Source organism: Trichomycterus rosablanca, chromosome 8, assembly GCF_030014385.1.
Source record: "Trichomycterus rosablanca isolate fTriRos1 chromosome 8, fTriRos1.hap1, whole genome shotgun sequence".
In the NCBI taxonomy this organism is placed as follows: domain Eukaryota; kingdom Metazoa; phylum Chordata; class Actinopteri; order Siluriformes; family Trichomycteridae; genus Trichomycterus; species Trichomycterus rosablanca.
Genome location: NC_085995.1, coordinates 5,400,023 through 5,417,752, shown reverse-complemented (window position 1 = coordinate 5,417,752; position 17,730 = coordinate 5,400,023). Strand labels below are relative to the sequence as shown.

The 17,730-nt window shown below is 34.6% G+C and overlaps 1 protein-coding gene across 2 annotated transcripts; it reads right to left on the bottom strand.

The window, feature by feature from the left end:
* Positions 1-4,689: 4,689 nt before the first annotated feature.
* On the bottom strand, positions 4,690-17,487 carry tlx2 (T cell leukemia homeobox 2). 2 transcript variants are annotated; one of them, XM_062999759.1, is made up of 4 exons: positions 17,007-17,487; positions 9,467-9,704; positions 5,543-5,723; positions 4,690-5,036 (listed from the first exon to the last, which is right to left on the bottom strand). In XM_062999759.1, exons 1-4 carry the CDS (start codon positions 17,485-17,487, stop codon positions 5,025-5,027), a joined length of 912 nt encoding a protein of 303 aa, XP_062855829.1. In that variant the 3' UTR covers positions 4,690-5,024. The 2 variants fall into 2 exon arrangements, with proteins under 2 accessions (XP_062855829.1, XP_062855828.1); XM_062999758.1 differs by lacking the exon at positions 4,690-5,036 and having other exon boundaries at positions 5,501-5,723.
* Positions 17,488-17,730: the final 243 nt, after the last annotated feature.

The window sequence follows — 17,730 nt, the reverse complement described above, 5'->3', positions numbered from 1 at the left end:
GGTCCAAAAGTGGCAACCTGGCAATGGTGAGGCTTGAACCGGCAACCTTCTGATTACTGAACCAGTACCTTAACCGCTAGGCTACAACTTCCCACGTAAACATTAGAACTTAAGAAATTTGTGATGGTTGGTAAAATGCCTTTAACTTGTATTTATTTTTTAAAGCATAAATAAAATGTATTTAATATGTTCATTCTCATTCTAAGTTTTCCAACACATTCCTAAAAAATAGAACTTTACAGGTAACAGGTATATGTAATGCTACCATGACTGGATATGAAAAGGAGCATAAACCATAAATCTGGCCATCTTCAATTCATAAGATTATTCAAAGATTTAGCAAACATTGAAAAATATCCATGAATGAAGAACAAGGCCAAAAAACAATTTACATGCCTGTTACTTTCCATTCCAAAGAATGCACTACATCAAAAAGGAAATATAAAAAATGTCAGTTTTTTAAAGCATCTGCAAATGCAATTTAAGGCTATTAGGCAAGAGGAAAGCCACATTTTGACAACATACAGAACCGCCACTGACTTCTCTGCACTCACTGAGCCTGTGTGTACATATAAAAAACAATAAAGTGGATTACTTAAAAGTTATTTCTTTTGTCAAATTGGCTTTTATTATTTTTTCCACTTTCATGTTCGACCCAACAGAGATGGGATGAGTAAAATGGATGATATGCAGTGTCGAGGTGGAACATGATGGAAGGTGTATTATTAGGTGTAAAGACTTTGGTAACCTTTGCACAAAACAACCTGTTTCTGCCTAAAGCATTAAGTCATTAAAGTTTTTGTAAGAATCGTACATACTCGCACAAATTTATCTAAAATTAGAAATTGTGTTACAGTGTTTTGGAGATCAATCAAAATTTCTCTTAAATGCTAACACGAGAACTGTGCATAGTGTATTTGGATTATTGTTAATATGACAGTAACTACTAATATGAGAGTAACTACTTACCATATTGGTAGTCTAACTGAAAAACCAAAATACTGCTTCTAAAAATGTTCTTAAGCTTTGTTTCAAAGAAATTAATACACATTTAAGTGTATTCAGACATTTCTTTACTCTAGTTTATCTGTGTTTGGATAAAAATTTATATTAATAGTCTAAATCTGCAGAAAATAAATGTTCAAATATCCATTCATATGGCTGTATTTTTTATAAAACACTAATTAAAAACATTTATCAAAAAAGTCAAAGTAAATACAATTAAATGCAAGTAATGTACTGGAAGATTTCTACTGTATGTTTATGTAAAAGAAAAGAAACAATTACTTTTAAAATAATTTTTTTAATCATTGTTCATCTATTTTGTTTTGGAGGCAACATTTGTAGCTTGATTTTAATTGAATGTACAGTAATAGGCTGCTTTATTTCTGTTTAATTTAACATTGAGTAACCCTGCTCAGCTAGCCTGATAAACAGTATGTTATTGGATTTTGCCATTCTTTGATTGTTTCATGTTGTTGCAATGCCAGGTCATTCACTAAAAGGTGGTTTATATTTCTTGGGTCAGCAAACATTAAGTTAGGAACTGTAACGCATGCCTATTTTAAACCTCAGCTTCCTGTATGGTGACATTTTATGGGAAACTGTGGAGGCACTTGGGCTGACTGTGAAAGAAAAATAAAAAACACATTGTTGGGGTTAAATGGAAGCTCAGTACACCTGCACCTAAACACAATACCAGATTTTGAAAACAGTGGGCAGGAGGAATTTTTGTCAAAGGAGCCAAGTCACGTCGCAGTGGCGGCAAAGCAAGTGAGATAAAAACAAGTAAGTGGCTGGGGGAGGAAATAGGGGTGGAGGAGGCATCACCAGCTCATACTGACAGGATCTAAACCAGGCAAGACACTATCAATTCTAACTGGGAGCAGAGCTAACACTGCTGCTTTACATTTACCTGCACTTGTGAACATTTATATCAAGTTTAAACACACCTAATCAATGTGCATCATTTTTTTTCTGATAAATGAAGACAGGCAACAATTGTTCAGCATAAATAAAACCCTCCTCTATTAAAACTACAACTTCTATATTAAAAACAAGCTGCAAATATATACTGCAAATAACAAAAAATCTATCAATACACTACAAATATGCACTGCAAATATGAAAAACTCTCTATGACTAGGTTTTGACTGGTGGTGTTCTTATTACTGTAAGTTTGTAAAATGTTGTATTGATAGACATCTAAAAAATGAAATGAAAATGACTGTGTTGTTTTTGTCATGCTAGACAAACTCTCCCAGAAGACAGGTATAAAAGTAAAGCAAAGCATTTAATCTTCCCTACAAAAAATGTATAAACAGAAATATGATTCTTTTAGCATATAAAATTATAAAAAGGTATGTTGTGATGTCATTCTAAAGTAAAGCAGTTTCTCAACTTTATGTCTGTACAAGCAGACAGAGATTTAACTTGACATAATGACACATGCTCTTAAATTTGTAGGTTGAATCTTAGCTCTGCTACCGGCGGGAAGGGCGCCTGTACGGACAATGACTCGTCCAAGGGTGGGAATGCAGAAGGGGATTCCTCATTACTGCTGCAGTCATGTTTAATAGCACCTACACAGAGATGGGGCATAATGGAGATGATGTGTGACTCTTCGTGTACAATACGGAGATCCATATGAACCCACCTCATGCAGGTAGAGAAGAAGAGGTTGTCTACTGCACGTGTCAGTGGGGGTGTGTAGTCAGGAGTAAGGGTCAGCAGCATAAGAGGTAGAGAAATGCAATTGGTTGTTTAAAAACTGCTAGATTGGTAGAAAATCTGTGGAAAATGCACTCTAAACAAAAGACGTAAACCAGTAAAAAAATTCCCAAGCATTTGTATAAACAGGAGCCTGTTCCCCAATCAAACCATTAATGTATAATTTATGCTGCCACAGATCCTGTGCTGTGAGCTACTGGCTGCACAACACACACTTCTCTAATCAGTTTACTTCTTCAGTATTTCCTGGGAGAGGCAGCCATATGTACTGAGGAGTGTGAAGGCTCATTTGATGAAGGCTCATTTGAAGCAGAATAGAGCAGTGCCTCTGCACACCTTCTCTGGAGATAAACCCTGATAGTGCTGTGCTTTGGCATCCAGAGAGGAAATGCTTTGTTTTGACTTGGCTTTCTTTTTCATTCTTAAACTTAGATGATAAGACTTGTTTACGAGTGCATACGTGCTCTGCATGGTCACGGGTCATGAGCAACAAAAACGCTTGACATACACAGAGTTTTTTATACCAACCTCACTCAAAGCCTTGCATGTGCATTGCAACAGTCAGTGCATTGTTGATTTCACTTATCTGCTCCATTATCTCTTGGTTTTCATTATGTTTAAAGGTCAGACACTACAGGTAGAAATGGTCACCTTTTGTAGAAGTCAAGTCAAAATACAGCAGTTAAAATTTAAGATAATTGAAGAACAAGTAGCTCCACTGCTGGTGGCACAACCAGGACAGGTTATATATAGACACAATAAAAACACTTGTTATCTGTACAGTCAAACTAACTTACTTGGAAAGGTCATTTTATTTATCTAATGACCTGAAGCTGTTTTTAAAAATGTGTTTTGTATTCACAGTGAATAATGCTGCCATAATGCCTAACCTTTACTATTTCTTTTTAAATACTCATTACAACCAAATATCTCCAGTCTCTAGATCTATGACATTTCACATTCATATTCATCTGTTTGAGAGGATATTATACATGCATGGAGAGACAACTTGGACTGGGGCCACATGTTCCTTTAGAGGGAAGGGCTGGTAAAAATTCAATACTAAGTTAGTCTGACTAATCTGTGGATCAATAAGATGGAACATTTCTTTATAGATAGGTCGCAGTCACTTAACTGATGAGTATAAAACTGTCTTTCCAGTCTTTCCAGTAACCAGGTCTCAACCCACTTAGGTGTAATTCTGGACCAAACCCTTAATAAAAACAATTAGTAGAGTATCTTTTAAAAACAGTATTCATTGCAGAATCTACATCGAGTAGCATTGACGCTTTTCTGGTGGCTCATGGTGGCCCTTATCTTACTAAAATGTCATGTTTTTTAATTTATTTATTTATTTATTTATTTATTTATTTATTTATTTATTTATTTATTTATTTATTTATTTATTTATTTATGTCACCTGACTGAACATTAGCAGGCTTTTTTTCTTCAAATAAATTTAATCGTAAAAATGAATATAAAAAATACTTTGTAACAGTATTAGTAACCAAGTACCAAAAAGTAACTAATTTATATTGATTGTGTTACACTGTTCAATTATTTCTATTTACTTCAAATAAACATAGTAAACTTATTTATTTACATAGTATTTGTAGGCAACACAATGTATGTTGCATAAGAAAAAATAATAAAAAGATATAAAAAGATAAAAATAATAAAAAGATATGGTACGATATGGTTTTTCCAGATGATTGCTTTAAAGTCAAAAAACATTGTAATTATAATATCACTCAAAGGCTAGACTTGCAAAATGTCAGTTAATGCATATTTAACTACACTACACAGGAATTTTCATTAATAAATACATTTAAATAGTTTAATTTGAACCCTTTAATATAAAAATCATATCTATTGTTAGAAAAAGATTAATCTTCAGTGATTTGCCAAATGCATAGGACAATGATGACATACGGTTAAACAAAGTCAGTAAGATACCAGTTTTAGAAGTCACAATCATGTTTAATATAAAACAATTTTCAATGTCATGTGTACATAGGGAGCATTTCCGTAATTGCTTGCAAAGTTCAGGTGAAGAGCTCCAGTTAGACAAAGTGACCAAGTCTTCAGTTCCTGTCTACACACAGGAGACGTGGTGAACATGCAGCACAAACACATCTTACGGAGTTCAAATCAAAACAACAAGAACAAACGAGTCAGTCAGTGGTTGATTCAGCCTCGCTGATGCCAGGTGGCACGTAGACAAACAGCCGTCCTGATGGGCGAAATTCATCCGTGGTTTTGGGTTGGAAGAGACAACAGGGTGCCGCCCTCTGTTATACGGGCAGCTGAAGAAAAAGGAGCGAGAACGGAGTGTAAGCGATGAATTCATGACCAGATTCAGGTGGGAATAACAACATTTATCAGAAAGAAAGGAGTGTGTTGCTTTTCAACCTCCATTTTAGTCCATTTGGGAATGAAGAAATGCAACACACTCGTTTGTCACTGACCTCCCCCACAAGTCAGTTTTATTTCATAACATAGAGGAAGCTAATTCCACACCATCATAGAAAATAAAGCATTTAAATATGCAAATATGACTGAAAAACAACATAGCCAATGCATGTCAGCATGAAATGAGATTAAAAATAAATATACTTAATTTATGGCTTAGAACTGAGTCTCCTGTAACCAGTCCGAATGAGTTTGTCTGAGATCCACCCAAAATGTTCCCTAACTGGAGTCTCATAATCCTATTAAACCAAGACTATAAAATCTTTTCCTTTCTCATTAGCAAACACAAATACGGAGGTGTGGATCAGACAACAGATGCTACAGAGGTGACTGAGGTCACCTTGTTGTCTTCGGCCCAGGGCTGGAGGTTCTGCAGAGCATACAGGGATGAGTTGTGAAGGCAGAGAGGGTCTTGCTGGAGGGGTTGGCTAAGCGTCTTCTGGAAGGCTTCCTGCTGGAGCTGAAGCATTAACCGGTTCGCCTGTTGCCGCTCAGCCTCTCGCTCTTCAGCTGTCTGTCTCCTGTAAGCACAACAAGAAGAGTTCACATTAAATGTTCATCACAAAATGGCATTTCCAAATATTATGTGTAAATAAGTATAATTTTATCAATATTTTTGTAATCATATTCTATTTACATATGAATATATGCCTTATATATTAAGGTTTATTATAATTTTAATAATTATTATGATTTAAGCAAAAAGAAATGTTAAAAAAAAACATTTAAGCTTTTTAAAAATGCTGTGTTTTGGTGGATCGTGGTTACATTTTTCCTCAAAGCAAAAGGGGTTGATGTGACTTGATTAGTAAAAATAAGCAAAAAATGATAAAGATGACTGTTTTGGATTTCTCTTGACCATGGGATGAGATCATAGTTCCATGCATTAGCCCTGCGTATATGGGCACATAATCATTCATTTGAAATGAACAATTTCAGAATTTAAAGAAAACCAACAATAAACTAATAAAAGAACTTTTGTTAAAAATGAATGCAGAAAAGAATTATTGATTTTAATTTAAGCTTTGTCCTAACATAGTAAGACTGTGTTCCTAATACTAAGCCAAAAACCAAGTTTATGTTATATTTAATTCTAGTTAATGTTATAATATTTATAGATAAAGTCGGCACCACAAGATTACTGAATACATTATGTTACTATCATCCAGCTGCAGTGTGTAACTTTAAAGGGTTTTATTGATATTATTTATATTACTTTATGCAACTTGGACAAGATTATTGTGTAACATTTGTTGGCTGTGTAACTCTCCTGCTGAATGAATTACTGTGATATCAGCAAGTCACAAGTCAATACAGATTTATGTTTGTACTGTCGATCTGTAATCAAAGATGACACATGAGTCCAAAAAGCTCTATGCAATATTTAACCTCACAGCGCTGCCTTTGCATTATTATTTCTGTATTTTTAGAGTGACTTGCAGCAGCACAAGAACATTATACATGAGTGTTGTTCTTACTACTGACTTTACAACTTTAATTGTTTACAGCTGAAAGATATATACTGCAACTCTCAAGGGAAAAAATTACATTTGACTGTTTTAAATAGTGAAAATGTATTTTTTTTTATAATATATACAGTTGCTGAGCACTTTATTAGGTCATTCATTGTTTACTTTATAAACTACACCTACACCGTGGGTATACAATTACTGTTTATAGCTCATTTGTTGCTCTGGATACTTTATCTCTCCCAGTACCAAATTTAGCAATCAAAACAGACCACCATAGGACCCCCACTGACCAGATGATGTTGTCTGTGTGTTGGACCGGTCTCAGCACTGTACTGACATTGTAATGACATGGTAGTGTGTGTTGTTCTGGTATGAGTGTACCAGGTGCAGCAGTGTTATAAAAGGTTACTGGCCTCTTTATTAGCAACATATACTCTGTTAGCATACTCTCTGATTGTAGGTGTACAGTTAGAGACTAGAGCTATTTTCTTTTTCATGCACATTGTGTTAATCTTCTTTTAGTCTTTTAACAGTGGACACTTTTGGCTTTCTATTTTTGGTTAAAGTAAAATTTACCTTCCAGAACTGACAAAGAGGTGTTCAAAAATCCCAGCAACACTGCTGCACTTTATACATTTATACCAGTACAAAACACACTTCAATTTTACTGTCATTGCAATGATGAGTACAGACTACCACTCAACACATCTGGTTAGAAGGGGTCACCCAGCTCGGGATTCAGACCCCCAGAACTCTTTAGCAGCGCAGCTTTTTACCATTACACCACATGAGCTCACAGACCACTGTTTGAAACACTTCCCTAATTTCTTTTTACCAAACATTTGTTAAGTGGGGAGTGAATATCAGTTTAATATTTGTTCCACGTATATTACATCATCAATAAAAGATATATTATACATTAGGCAGAAAGACAGTAGATGCATCATGAAGAGATGAAATTTCTTCATTTTTCCTATCATTTAAATTCATATAAATGGCCTACTAATTTTATCTAAGTGCGCAACAAATGTTCCCACTAATGGCTAAATGAAGTAGAGATGGATATGTTATTGAGTTGACACATCAAAATGGCTTTAATCAATTTTAATTCTTTAAAGGCCATGACTCAGCTTCATTATAAATGCATCAGCTTCAGCAGCAGCTCTACTGAACACTGTAGTCGTTGATAAAAGAAAAAAAAAACAAGGTAAGAAAGCCTGGCCTTAATTAGATTGCACACTCATTTGTTCTAAAAGAGCCAACAGCAACAGGTTGATTGGATTAAAGAGACAGGATGGACATACACTCAATTATTCAGACCTATGGGCTCCATAATGCACTAGAAAGCAAGTTTCAACACAGGCTTTTAAGAGCGGCAGCACTTCTGCTTGCTCAAGGAAACTGCTGTCTGAAAATTGAAAGGGAAAATATTTAGCTAAGCTAAGCAAAACCGAAGTGTTATTTTACCACAAAATGCCCTCTTCAATGAATCTCACTTTTGGTCAAGGGAGCTGTCTGGCTCGGTGCAAAAACACAAAACATTTACTGCCAACAAGGGATCTCTCCGAAAGATCCTCAATTTTAACAAATGGTTGCAATCTAAAAGCTTTGGTTCTTTATTGCTCTCATTACCTGAACTGCATTTGGGTTCTACAGCCCTTTTCTTACATGTCAAATAAAAATTTAAAGCTGCACTTTGGTACTTTAAAGTGTTTTTTTTTACATGGACTTCTTTGCAAGACGAACCTGTTTGCATAAGCTTACATGTTTGCATAACCTGTGATCAGTACATATATATTGTGTAAGAGGTTTATTTGTGGTGTATATTATATTGCTATCATAATTTAGAATTTAGAAGCTTTTGGAAAAATAGATATTTAATACATTTATTTTCATTTCTATTAAAACTCCTCTTTAAAGCATAATTTACTTGTCTGGTTCTATATTTAAATCTATAATAAGTCTGATTTTCGCATCAAATGCAGTACTACATTAAAGAGCCTTCAGTGTCTGTATCATGATTGTTACACCAAAGTCACTTTTCTACATGTTCTACTTTAATTTTAGCTACAATTACAAAAGTATTTTTTTATGTGTGTGTGGTTGTTAATGAACAGGTTAGATCTTCTGGCAAGTTTTAATTATATACTGTTTATTATAATTTCTATTTTATTAAATTGTTGAGTAACTAATTGTTAAATTATCATTACGGACTGAATTAGGGTCAAGGTAAGTCTCATCCAACCAACTGTGTTATTCTGTCATTTTTTCTCATACGTTTTTAAAGAGCTGAAAAAATTAGCAGTTTTATAAACAGTTAAGGTTTTATTTACAGTAAAGATTTTCCTAATATCCCAAATATCTGGTGTCAGCACTGTAAAGCCTAAATAAGATCCAAACCTCCCACCCATGTGAAAAACAATGAAAAATAATGCTTTTTTGCTTTAATACATGTATAGAATTCCCAATTCAGCTACCAAACCCCACAACAATAACTAAATAGTTATCAGTCTGTATATTTATTAAATGTAATCATAATCAGCTCTGAAAGGTTTAGACAGGTTTACACCGAGGCAACTAACAGGGCCACACATATTCACTGATTTACTTACACTCACACACATACTTACACACTCACTCACAAACGCACACACACTCTCTCACTCACATACACTCTCGTACTCACATACATAATGCACTCATATACGCATAGTCATTTATTTGTTTATTTATTTATGTAACTATATTTGAGCAAATTAATGTTTATATGTGAATAAACGAGAGTTCCTTACCTCCATTTGGTTCTGCGGTTCTGAAACCATGTTTTAACCTGTGCGTCAGTCATTTTGAGGGCTTTTGCAAGTGTAGCTCGCTCGGCTGAAGCTAGATACTTCTGACGGTGGAAGCGCTTCTCCAGCTCGCAGATCTGCACGCGGCTGAACGAGGTGCGCGGCTTTTTGCGCTTAGGTGGAGTGCGGTTCTGATACGGGTGTCCGATCCTCCGCGTTACAGAAAACGGAGACAGAGCGGCTAAAACACACACAAAGAGGAGTTATGTTATAGTTTAATGTCTTCATTAGTATCCTAAAAAAAGGATTATAAAAAACCCCTAAAGATTATGGGAAAAAATCCAAAATTTTGACTGTTCACATTGTGGGCTAAGTTATATTAACTGCGTGTGTGTTGCTGTATAAATCGAAAACTGAAGTCTCTTATTCCAGAAAGTATTCACACCCTTTGTTGTGGCAACCCAAATTGTGGGCAGGTTCATCCTGTTTGGTTTAATTATTCTTTGGACAATCTAGAACTCAACTGAAGTCCCCCTCTTGCAATTTGAATTGAATATTCCTAGAGCTGGCTGTCTGGGCAAATTAGGGATCAGGGCAAGAAGGTCACTCTAAGAGAGACTTGCTTAAACAGGTCAATGAGAAGCAGAATAACAAATAATAAAACACATGATGTTTAAATTAAACAACAATTAATAAAAATGACAAAAATGTTACACAAAAGTGTTTAAGTGTAATAGCTAAACTTAGCCCTGTTTTTAGTTCATAGGATTTTATTTCTTCTGGGCATATTCATTCTTAAATAACTCGTAGCAGCTTAACCAAAGAACAAGAAACACAGTTAGAATAGACTCATCTGGATATGCCAGGGATTTAGACAACCCCAAAAACTGTTGCTGTAATTCATACTTGCAGTCCAACAAATCTGTTACAGCACCAAACATCTGTTATATTCCATAATGTTTTCATTCCTCCTGACTTGTTTCCATCTTTTGCATTTTAAATTATGTTTTAGTCACCTCTATGCTATAATGTTCTACTAGAACTCTTTTTTATCAGTTTAATCTCAGTAGTTCTCTTTTTAAACAGCTCGAAACGCTTGAAGAATTAAGTGAAATTAAATCATTAAATTTAGACTAAAAGAAAATCACTAAACTCCTCTACAGATAAAGCTCCAGGCCAAGTTAGATCAGAGAAGGCCCTTTTCAAAGCGGTTGCCATAAAATTAAAAACATATAATTTATTTTATATAATTGATTTTATGAGCCTAAAGGCAATGGATGTAGCTGAAACACCTAAACTCAATATGGTGTACACATACTTTTGGTCCTATTATGTAGTTAGAATGCTTATTAATATGTAATAGCTTACCTAAATAGCCTATAGGGTATTTCTTAAAAATACTCACTGATGCACACTTTGATATGAAAGGAAAGGTCACTAATACTTTTGCTGGCACAGCCAATACAATGTGTGCCTAGGGAACACAGCCTGTAAACAAAAGAAAAAAAGCAGAGGTGCCACAAAATATTAAGTCAATGATCAGCAGATGTTCAGAGCAGCTTAGGTGTATGCCTGTTTAGTGGGAACGCTCAAAACTGTTTCTAAAAACAGTGTGCTTAAAAATAATGATAGTTCTGGGCACTGGTGGCAGAGTGGTAAATTACTCTACCCTACATCCAGGATGTAATACTGTTTGTAATGTAATTATTGTATATAATATGTATCTGCTAGCTGTGATTAGGGGGCTTATGCTAATTTACTACATATAACAGTGATTATAATAAAATTGGTCATTAAAGCTGCAGTGTGGAACTTTTAAGGATATGAAGACCTCTCTGGTGGAAATGTGTCATTGCAAGCAAGTTTTGATACAATGCTGTTAAATAATAATTGTATTGTATTTCTGATAATTTTGGGTGATGATTAACTTTTACAAAGTGTATAAAGTGAACTCAATAACATAGTTTCATTTATAACAGAAAGTTACACACTACAGCTTTAGACCTGGACATAGTGATAATTGTCATACCTACTTATTGTAAAATAAAAATATCTGTAGAATAACTTACATTGAAATAAATCAAGTAGAAAAGTAGGTGCTATTTGGATTTGGATTTGGATCACATATGAAAAAAGAGTGTCTGTGTTAATCCTACTGGCAGACAGGGTCTGAATAAACCCGCATTAAGCTTCTGAAAAGACTTTTTGTTGGTAACCCAAAGAATCTTCTGCATTCAGACAGCTCCTGTGTAACACAAGTTCTCTACACTGCTGATGTAGGCAGACGGGATCGCAGAAGAACCATTGACATGTTCACACTGGAATCATTAGCAGGACTGGAACAGCTAGTCTGACACAGGATCTGCTTTGATTACAGATCTTTGAGTACATTTTGTTTTCCATTCTTTGGGTTTGACCTGCAGTACATCAGCGTTCAAATGCTTGTGTTCAGACATTAGAAACAAAAAACTATTTTAATTTTATCTTAACTTCAGTAAACATTTAGGCATCTCGAGTGTGTTTTGGAAAATAAATGGAGTTGTACAAAAGCTAAAGTTTCTTCTTTTGCGCTCACAATGGAATCTGATTGCTTTTAATTAAAGTGTTGAGTCTGTGACAGACTGTCAAGGTCATGATAGAATCACTTTAATAAGCAAGTAATGACTTATTACACTGAAGTGTGAAATGAGAGTGGACTGTTAACGACATGATAGCTTGTTTTACAAGAAAAATTACTTATAGCGCGCAAGCAAAAACATTTAGTTTAATGTAAGCAAGTTGTATTTAAATTGGGTAAATAGTGGCTAATAACTTCCATCATGAAATAAGCAAAACAGATTTCTATTCGAAAATAAGATGTAATAGCACACAGAAACGTTTTAACCAAATAAAACAGTCCAATTTAACCTGCTGTTTTGTAGAAACATAGGAAAATTGATGCACAGATACAGGCTTTGTTCTGTCTAGATGAACATGCAACCGTTTTATTACATTTATTGTTAGAGCCAAACGCCCTTAAATAATTTGATTAATTACAAAGAAGTAAGTATAACTAGTTTTGTATTAAAAAAGGGTTTGTATCAGCTAGTGTTTGATAGCAGCAGTTCTTGTGCTGATAAGTCTTGATAACCACAAAAACATATTAGGCAAACATTAATAGTCCGACTTTGGCTACTAAGAAATATTAGCACTGAACACAGATACTATTTATTATTGGTATATACATATGTTATTGGTACAGAAAAAAAACACTATAAATTTACTTAAGTGAACATATTGTTTGTATTTTCACTACGAGTCGAAAGTTTGGACATTTTAAACTAGTTTCACCTTATTATGTAAAGTCCAATAATGAACCAATAATGTAGCTCCCAAATTAAATTTTTATTAGAATATTTTTATTATTTCTTTAAAGTGAATATCTCTTCTTTATCATATAGTGTTGTATTAAGGGAACATCTCCTAATTTGATACATGCTAGAAATCAAATTTTTCTAGCATCATCAGAGTGTCAGGTGCAAACAAAGAGATGTTAGATCACCTCACTTGGGCGCAAATAAATCCAGAGGTCCGCAGCTGGTAAGAAAAGCGCATGAGGCTTTTGTAGCTCGACAGCAGAGGGAATTCTAAATGATTTGTTGCTGTAATAGAATTTAGCGTGGGCACATCAAAAAATATCAGAGCCTGCCGTAGAGAATATGCGGACAGTAATAAAATCATTTCGACGCGGTATCACCTTCATGCGACAGCGCCTGTCTTCCCCGGGTGCCAATATTACCTTTGTAGCAATCTAATAAATATACATATAATGGATGCAGTGGGGGATATTGAAACACAACATGGACCTTCGTCGCTGTTTATGCTTGGTTAAGGAAAACCAGAATAGGCTTTCACATTTTCCTTCAGACTGGGGATTGAAATATAGAATCAGATTAAATAATCGTCAGACGAGGGAAAACAGGAGAAAGCGACCGCTCGTCATGCAATGAGTGTCTGTGTTATATATACACTACACACTATTCACACTATACACACTATACACACTATACACAGCCTGATCACCGTCATAACATGTTCATTTCTTATACTACTGTTACTACAAAGTAATTTACTCACGTTACTTAAAAAAGCCTAAATAATATAATAGTATATAAACTTAACTAAACTTAAATATATATATATATATATATATATATATATATATATATATATATATATATATATATATGATCGACTTTCAATTTTTGTAGTCGCTTGTTGTACTGTCGCTTGGGCTATAACTATAGAATTGTATTTTGTGAATTTTATATAGTAATCACCATTTTATATATTGATATGATTATTTATTTTGGGGTTTTCGATACTTTTTGAATCCCTGAGCAGTTTTTTATCTGCTATTTGTGTTGTTGCCAAGTGAAAATGTGTAAAAAATACAATAAAATAAAAATACAATAAAATAAAATGCAAGTATACAACGTTTGTTTTTTAGTGTTGTTGCAGGCTATTGAACATTAATAATAATAGTGATGATAATAATAGTGATAATAATAATAATAATAAAAATGCAACTATGGTCGTCTAGATCGGACACACACACTGCAGTGTGCTTTTTTTAATTATTATGTCCCCTTTTTCCCCCTTATTAGCGGATGAGCTTATTGGCCTGCGATTTACCTCTCAAACGACGAAATACAACGTACATAGCGTTTCTTTGAAATAGGCAAAGACATGAAAATGTTAGCAATGATTAAAGAGAGAAGTTTTGTCCTATGAATTAAACACAAATGTTATAGTGCTCGTGTTTTCAGGACGTTTATAGCTTTGCTTCCGACGCGCACGTTAATGCGCTAATAATGCGAATATGACGCTTTGCGCAAAAATAAACGGAACCCATTGCAAGGCCTATTTTTATTGACTGATATGTTTGTACATTTCTGCGTTTTAATAAACTTGAAAACTGCCAAGGAGTCAATTAACAACAAACACGTGGTGTTGCCTTTCAACGCTTCAGCAGTCCTGAGATGTGCGGTGCGCAGTGAATATCAGGTCTCAGACAGCGCGGCCATGCAGCTCTAGTGGGACACTCATGAAACACAGACATGAGACCTGAGCTGCCAGCGAACACGGACATCAGACCAAGTTTAGACTAGACAGAAAAAAGCTCTAAACTAAAAAGTAAATGCAAACTGTTGTTAAAATGTTGTCTTTTCACGTAATTAACTATTTAATTTATTTCCTCTATAATAATACACAGCATGTACAAATTATAACGATAAATTATAATTTACAATCTATTTTTATTTGTACACATTGATAACGCATGAAAATTTAATTTAAAATTTTGGAATTTCATGTTTTAATTCCAGGTTTGGGACCATCTGGCTATTTAGTTAATACAAGCTAAACTGATTTGGCATAAAATTAGTCTAATCATTAGACTAAAAGTAGTCTGATCATAAAGTTTCTCACACGTCATGTAGTATAAATTTCAAAAATTATTTTAAATTTGGTATCCCTTTAACACAAGGCCCAAATGACCTTTGTGTTGCAATGAAAAACTACCCATAAATAATACAACTATTACAATTCATGTTATATTGCATTACCTGATTTATGGTTACTTTAGGGGTGTCAGGTGGTATGACCTCAGGATGTAACAAATGTTATAGAAATGTGTTTATTATGAATGTAATAGATCAAGCGATGTGGAAAATACAAAGTTTTGAAATTGTTGTTTTTCTGTGGTTACACCACCGGATGTTTTGAGTGCCGAAATGTGTAGTTCTGTTTCAAATGAATAATGTTGATTATATTGTTGCATATACAAACATGTGTCAGACTGTATTTTTATTTATATTATTTTGAACTTTTTATCAAAATCAAACGTCCCTCTTATTCATCATTAACCAATCAACGTTTTTCAGCTCGTTTATAAAGACCACAGCTCTCGCGAGAAAAGTGCTGGTCTCAATAAGCACAGGAACCGGTTGCAGTGCAGACCAAGTCTCGCAAACAATTGAATATAACCGCAGAAAATGAAAGCTCGCCACAATTCACAGTAGTGTAAAAGACACAATGCAACTGCGCAGCACTGGAGCCATTCACACATACTGCAAAGATAAAACATATTAAACGAGTGGCCCAAAGTGACTATGAGTAAAATTGATAAGCATATTTACAAGAGAGCTTTTCCAGTTGACATATCATTCTCTCATTTGAATAATTAATGAGAATAGCGCGGCTTTGTGAATATTTTATGTGCAAAAATCCATATTGTTCTTCATTTTCAGCTTAATGTAGGTGACGTCATTATTGTGGTGAACTCGCGCTGCCTAAATGAAACCCGCACAAACGCACGCGCACACACGCACGCGCCACCACCTAACCCACCAATAATATTTACTATATCTGTATCATTTTGTCTTATTTATTTTCGTTTATTTAAAATAAAAATGGCTAATATTGCATTTTACATAAACTATATGCGCATATAATAATACAGAAAAAAAGACAAAAAATCTTTTTTTGTTTCATTAATACGTCGTTTAAATTAAATTGTTTTTGATTAATTAATTCTTCTATGCAAAAATAAACACAGTTATTACAATGATTAATAGGTTTTAAATAAAGCCTATTTATTTCAACGAATAATCAAGCCCAAACTGAATTCACATTAATTTAGAATAAACAATAATAAATGGGATTAATATCAAGCCCATCTGCAATTTTTAAGATTCATCTGACTACTTAATTGACATTTATTGTTGTAATGTGGACATAATGTAGAGGATTACTGAAAACAGACGGGCATGCTAGTTTTCTCATGCACGCCCTTTATAAATGCATTATATTTATAATTATTATTATTATTATTATTTTGTTGTTATTATTATTATTATTATTAATATTATTATTATTTGGTCAGGGTTTTTAAATGGCAGATGTGTAACTGTAACACGGACAAAGTTTCGGTTCACTAGATCACGCATTCCTTATATAGTAAATAGTAAAAATGTTATACATGAGGTATATTTTATCATAAGTGGCTAATTCACGAATATAATATCAAGCTCCAATTGTCTATGAAACAGCACATAACATATTGTGCTTCAAAATAAACTAAATAAATGAATAATAAATTTAAATATGTATAAATACATCGGTTGTTGAATAAATACGCTTTTTGTGGCACACACGCATTATATTAAAAGTAATAAAATAAAATAACGTATAAAATTAACAGTAGTTTTTTAAACGTCACAGTCTTACTGAATGAATCTTAAATATACTGCTATAACAGCAAATGCAAATAAATAAATAAATATTTTAAAGCAGACAATATATTTTGCCTGTATAATAATAATATTAATATTAAAATAATAATAATAATAATATTAATAATAATAATAATAATAATAATCGTTTGAAACATGCAGGGGACGTGTATGGCACTAAAATGTGTGCCACACTTTATCTGCTGTATTGGCAGATGGCACAAATGCATATTTTACTGGGCATCCTCAAAAAGCAAACCCCCCCTTACCAGTTAGTCTGTCCTTTGCAAACCTCCTACTGCTTTCCATCCATGGGAAGGTAAAAGTAGACGGGCTGCCCATGGTGGGCATTGTTGGTACGGTGGGTAGGCCGGCCGCGAAAGCCTGCGGATGGGCAGTGGGAGGCGGGTGAGGTGCAGCTGGCATAGGTCTGTGAGCTGGTACCCGAATGACACCCCCGGCATTCCCTGAGCTTACGTTCACGTTCATGTTCATGCTCACGTTCATGTTCATGTTTACGTTGTAGGAACCAGCCAAGCCGGGCGCCATGGAGCAGGCCGGGCTGTACACGCCGCCGTAGCCGTTGGCGTACACGTTGGGCGCTAGTTGGTAGTCCGGATCGGCCGTACGGCTGGGCACCATGCAGCTGCTCGGCTGCTCCGTGTTGTTTAGAATCTGATCGATGCCGAAGCTGATGGGCTCATGCTGCTGGTGCGTCTGGTTCACCTCTTCAATGCCCGTGTGCTCCATCTTCGACGTTTAGTCTGGATACGGACGCAAACGCTCCCGCAATCGCGTGGTGGATGTATTCCTCTTCTTTGGCTTTCTATTCCCAATGTTTAGTGCGTTTTATAAAGGTTTTTCCTCGGAATGTCCGCAAAACTCAAAATGCGCGCCGCAGCCATTCGACATTAAGAAGTGACTGTAAAAAAAATCACAGCGAATCCATAGCTGTCAAACACACAAAACAAGCTTTCACTTTAGTTTATCCAT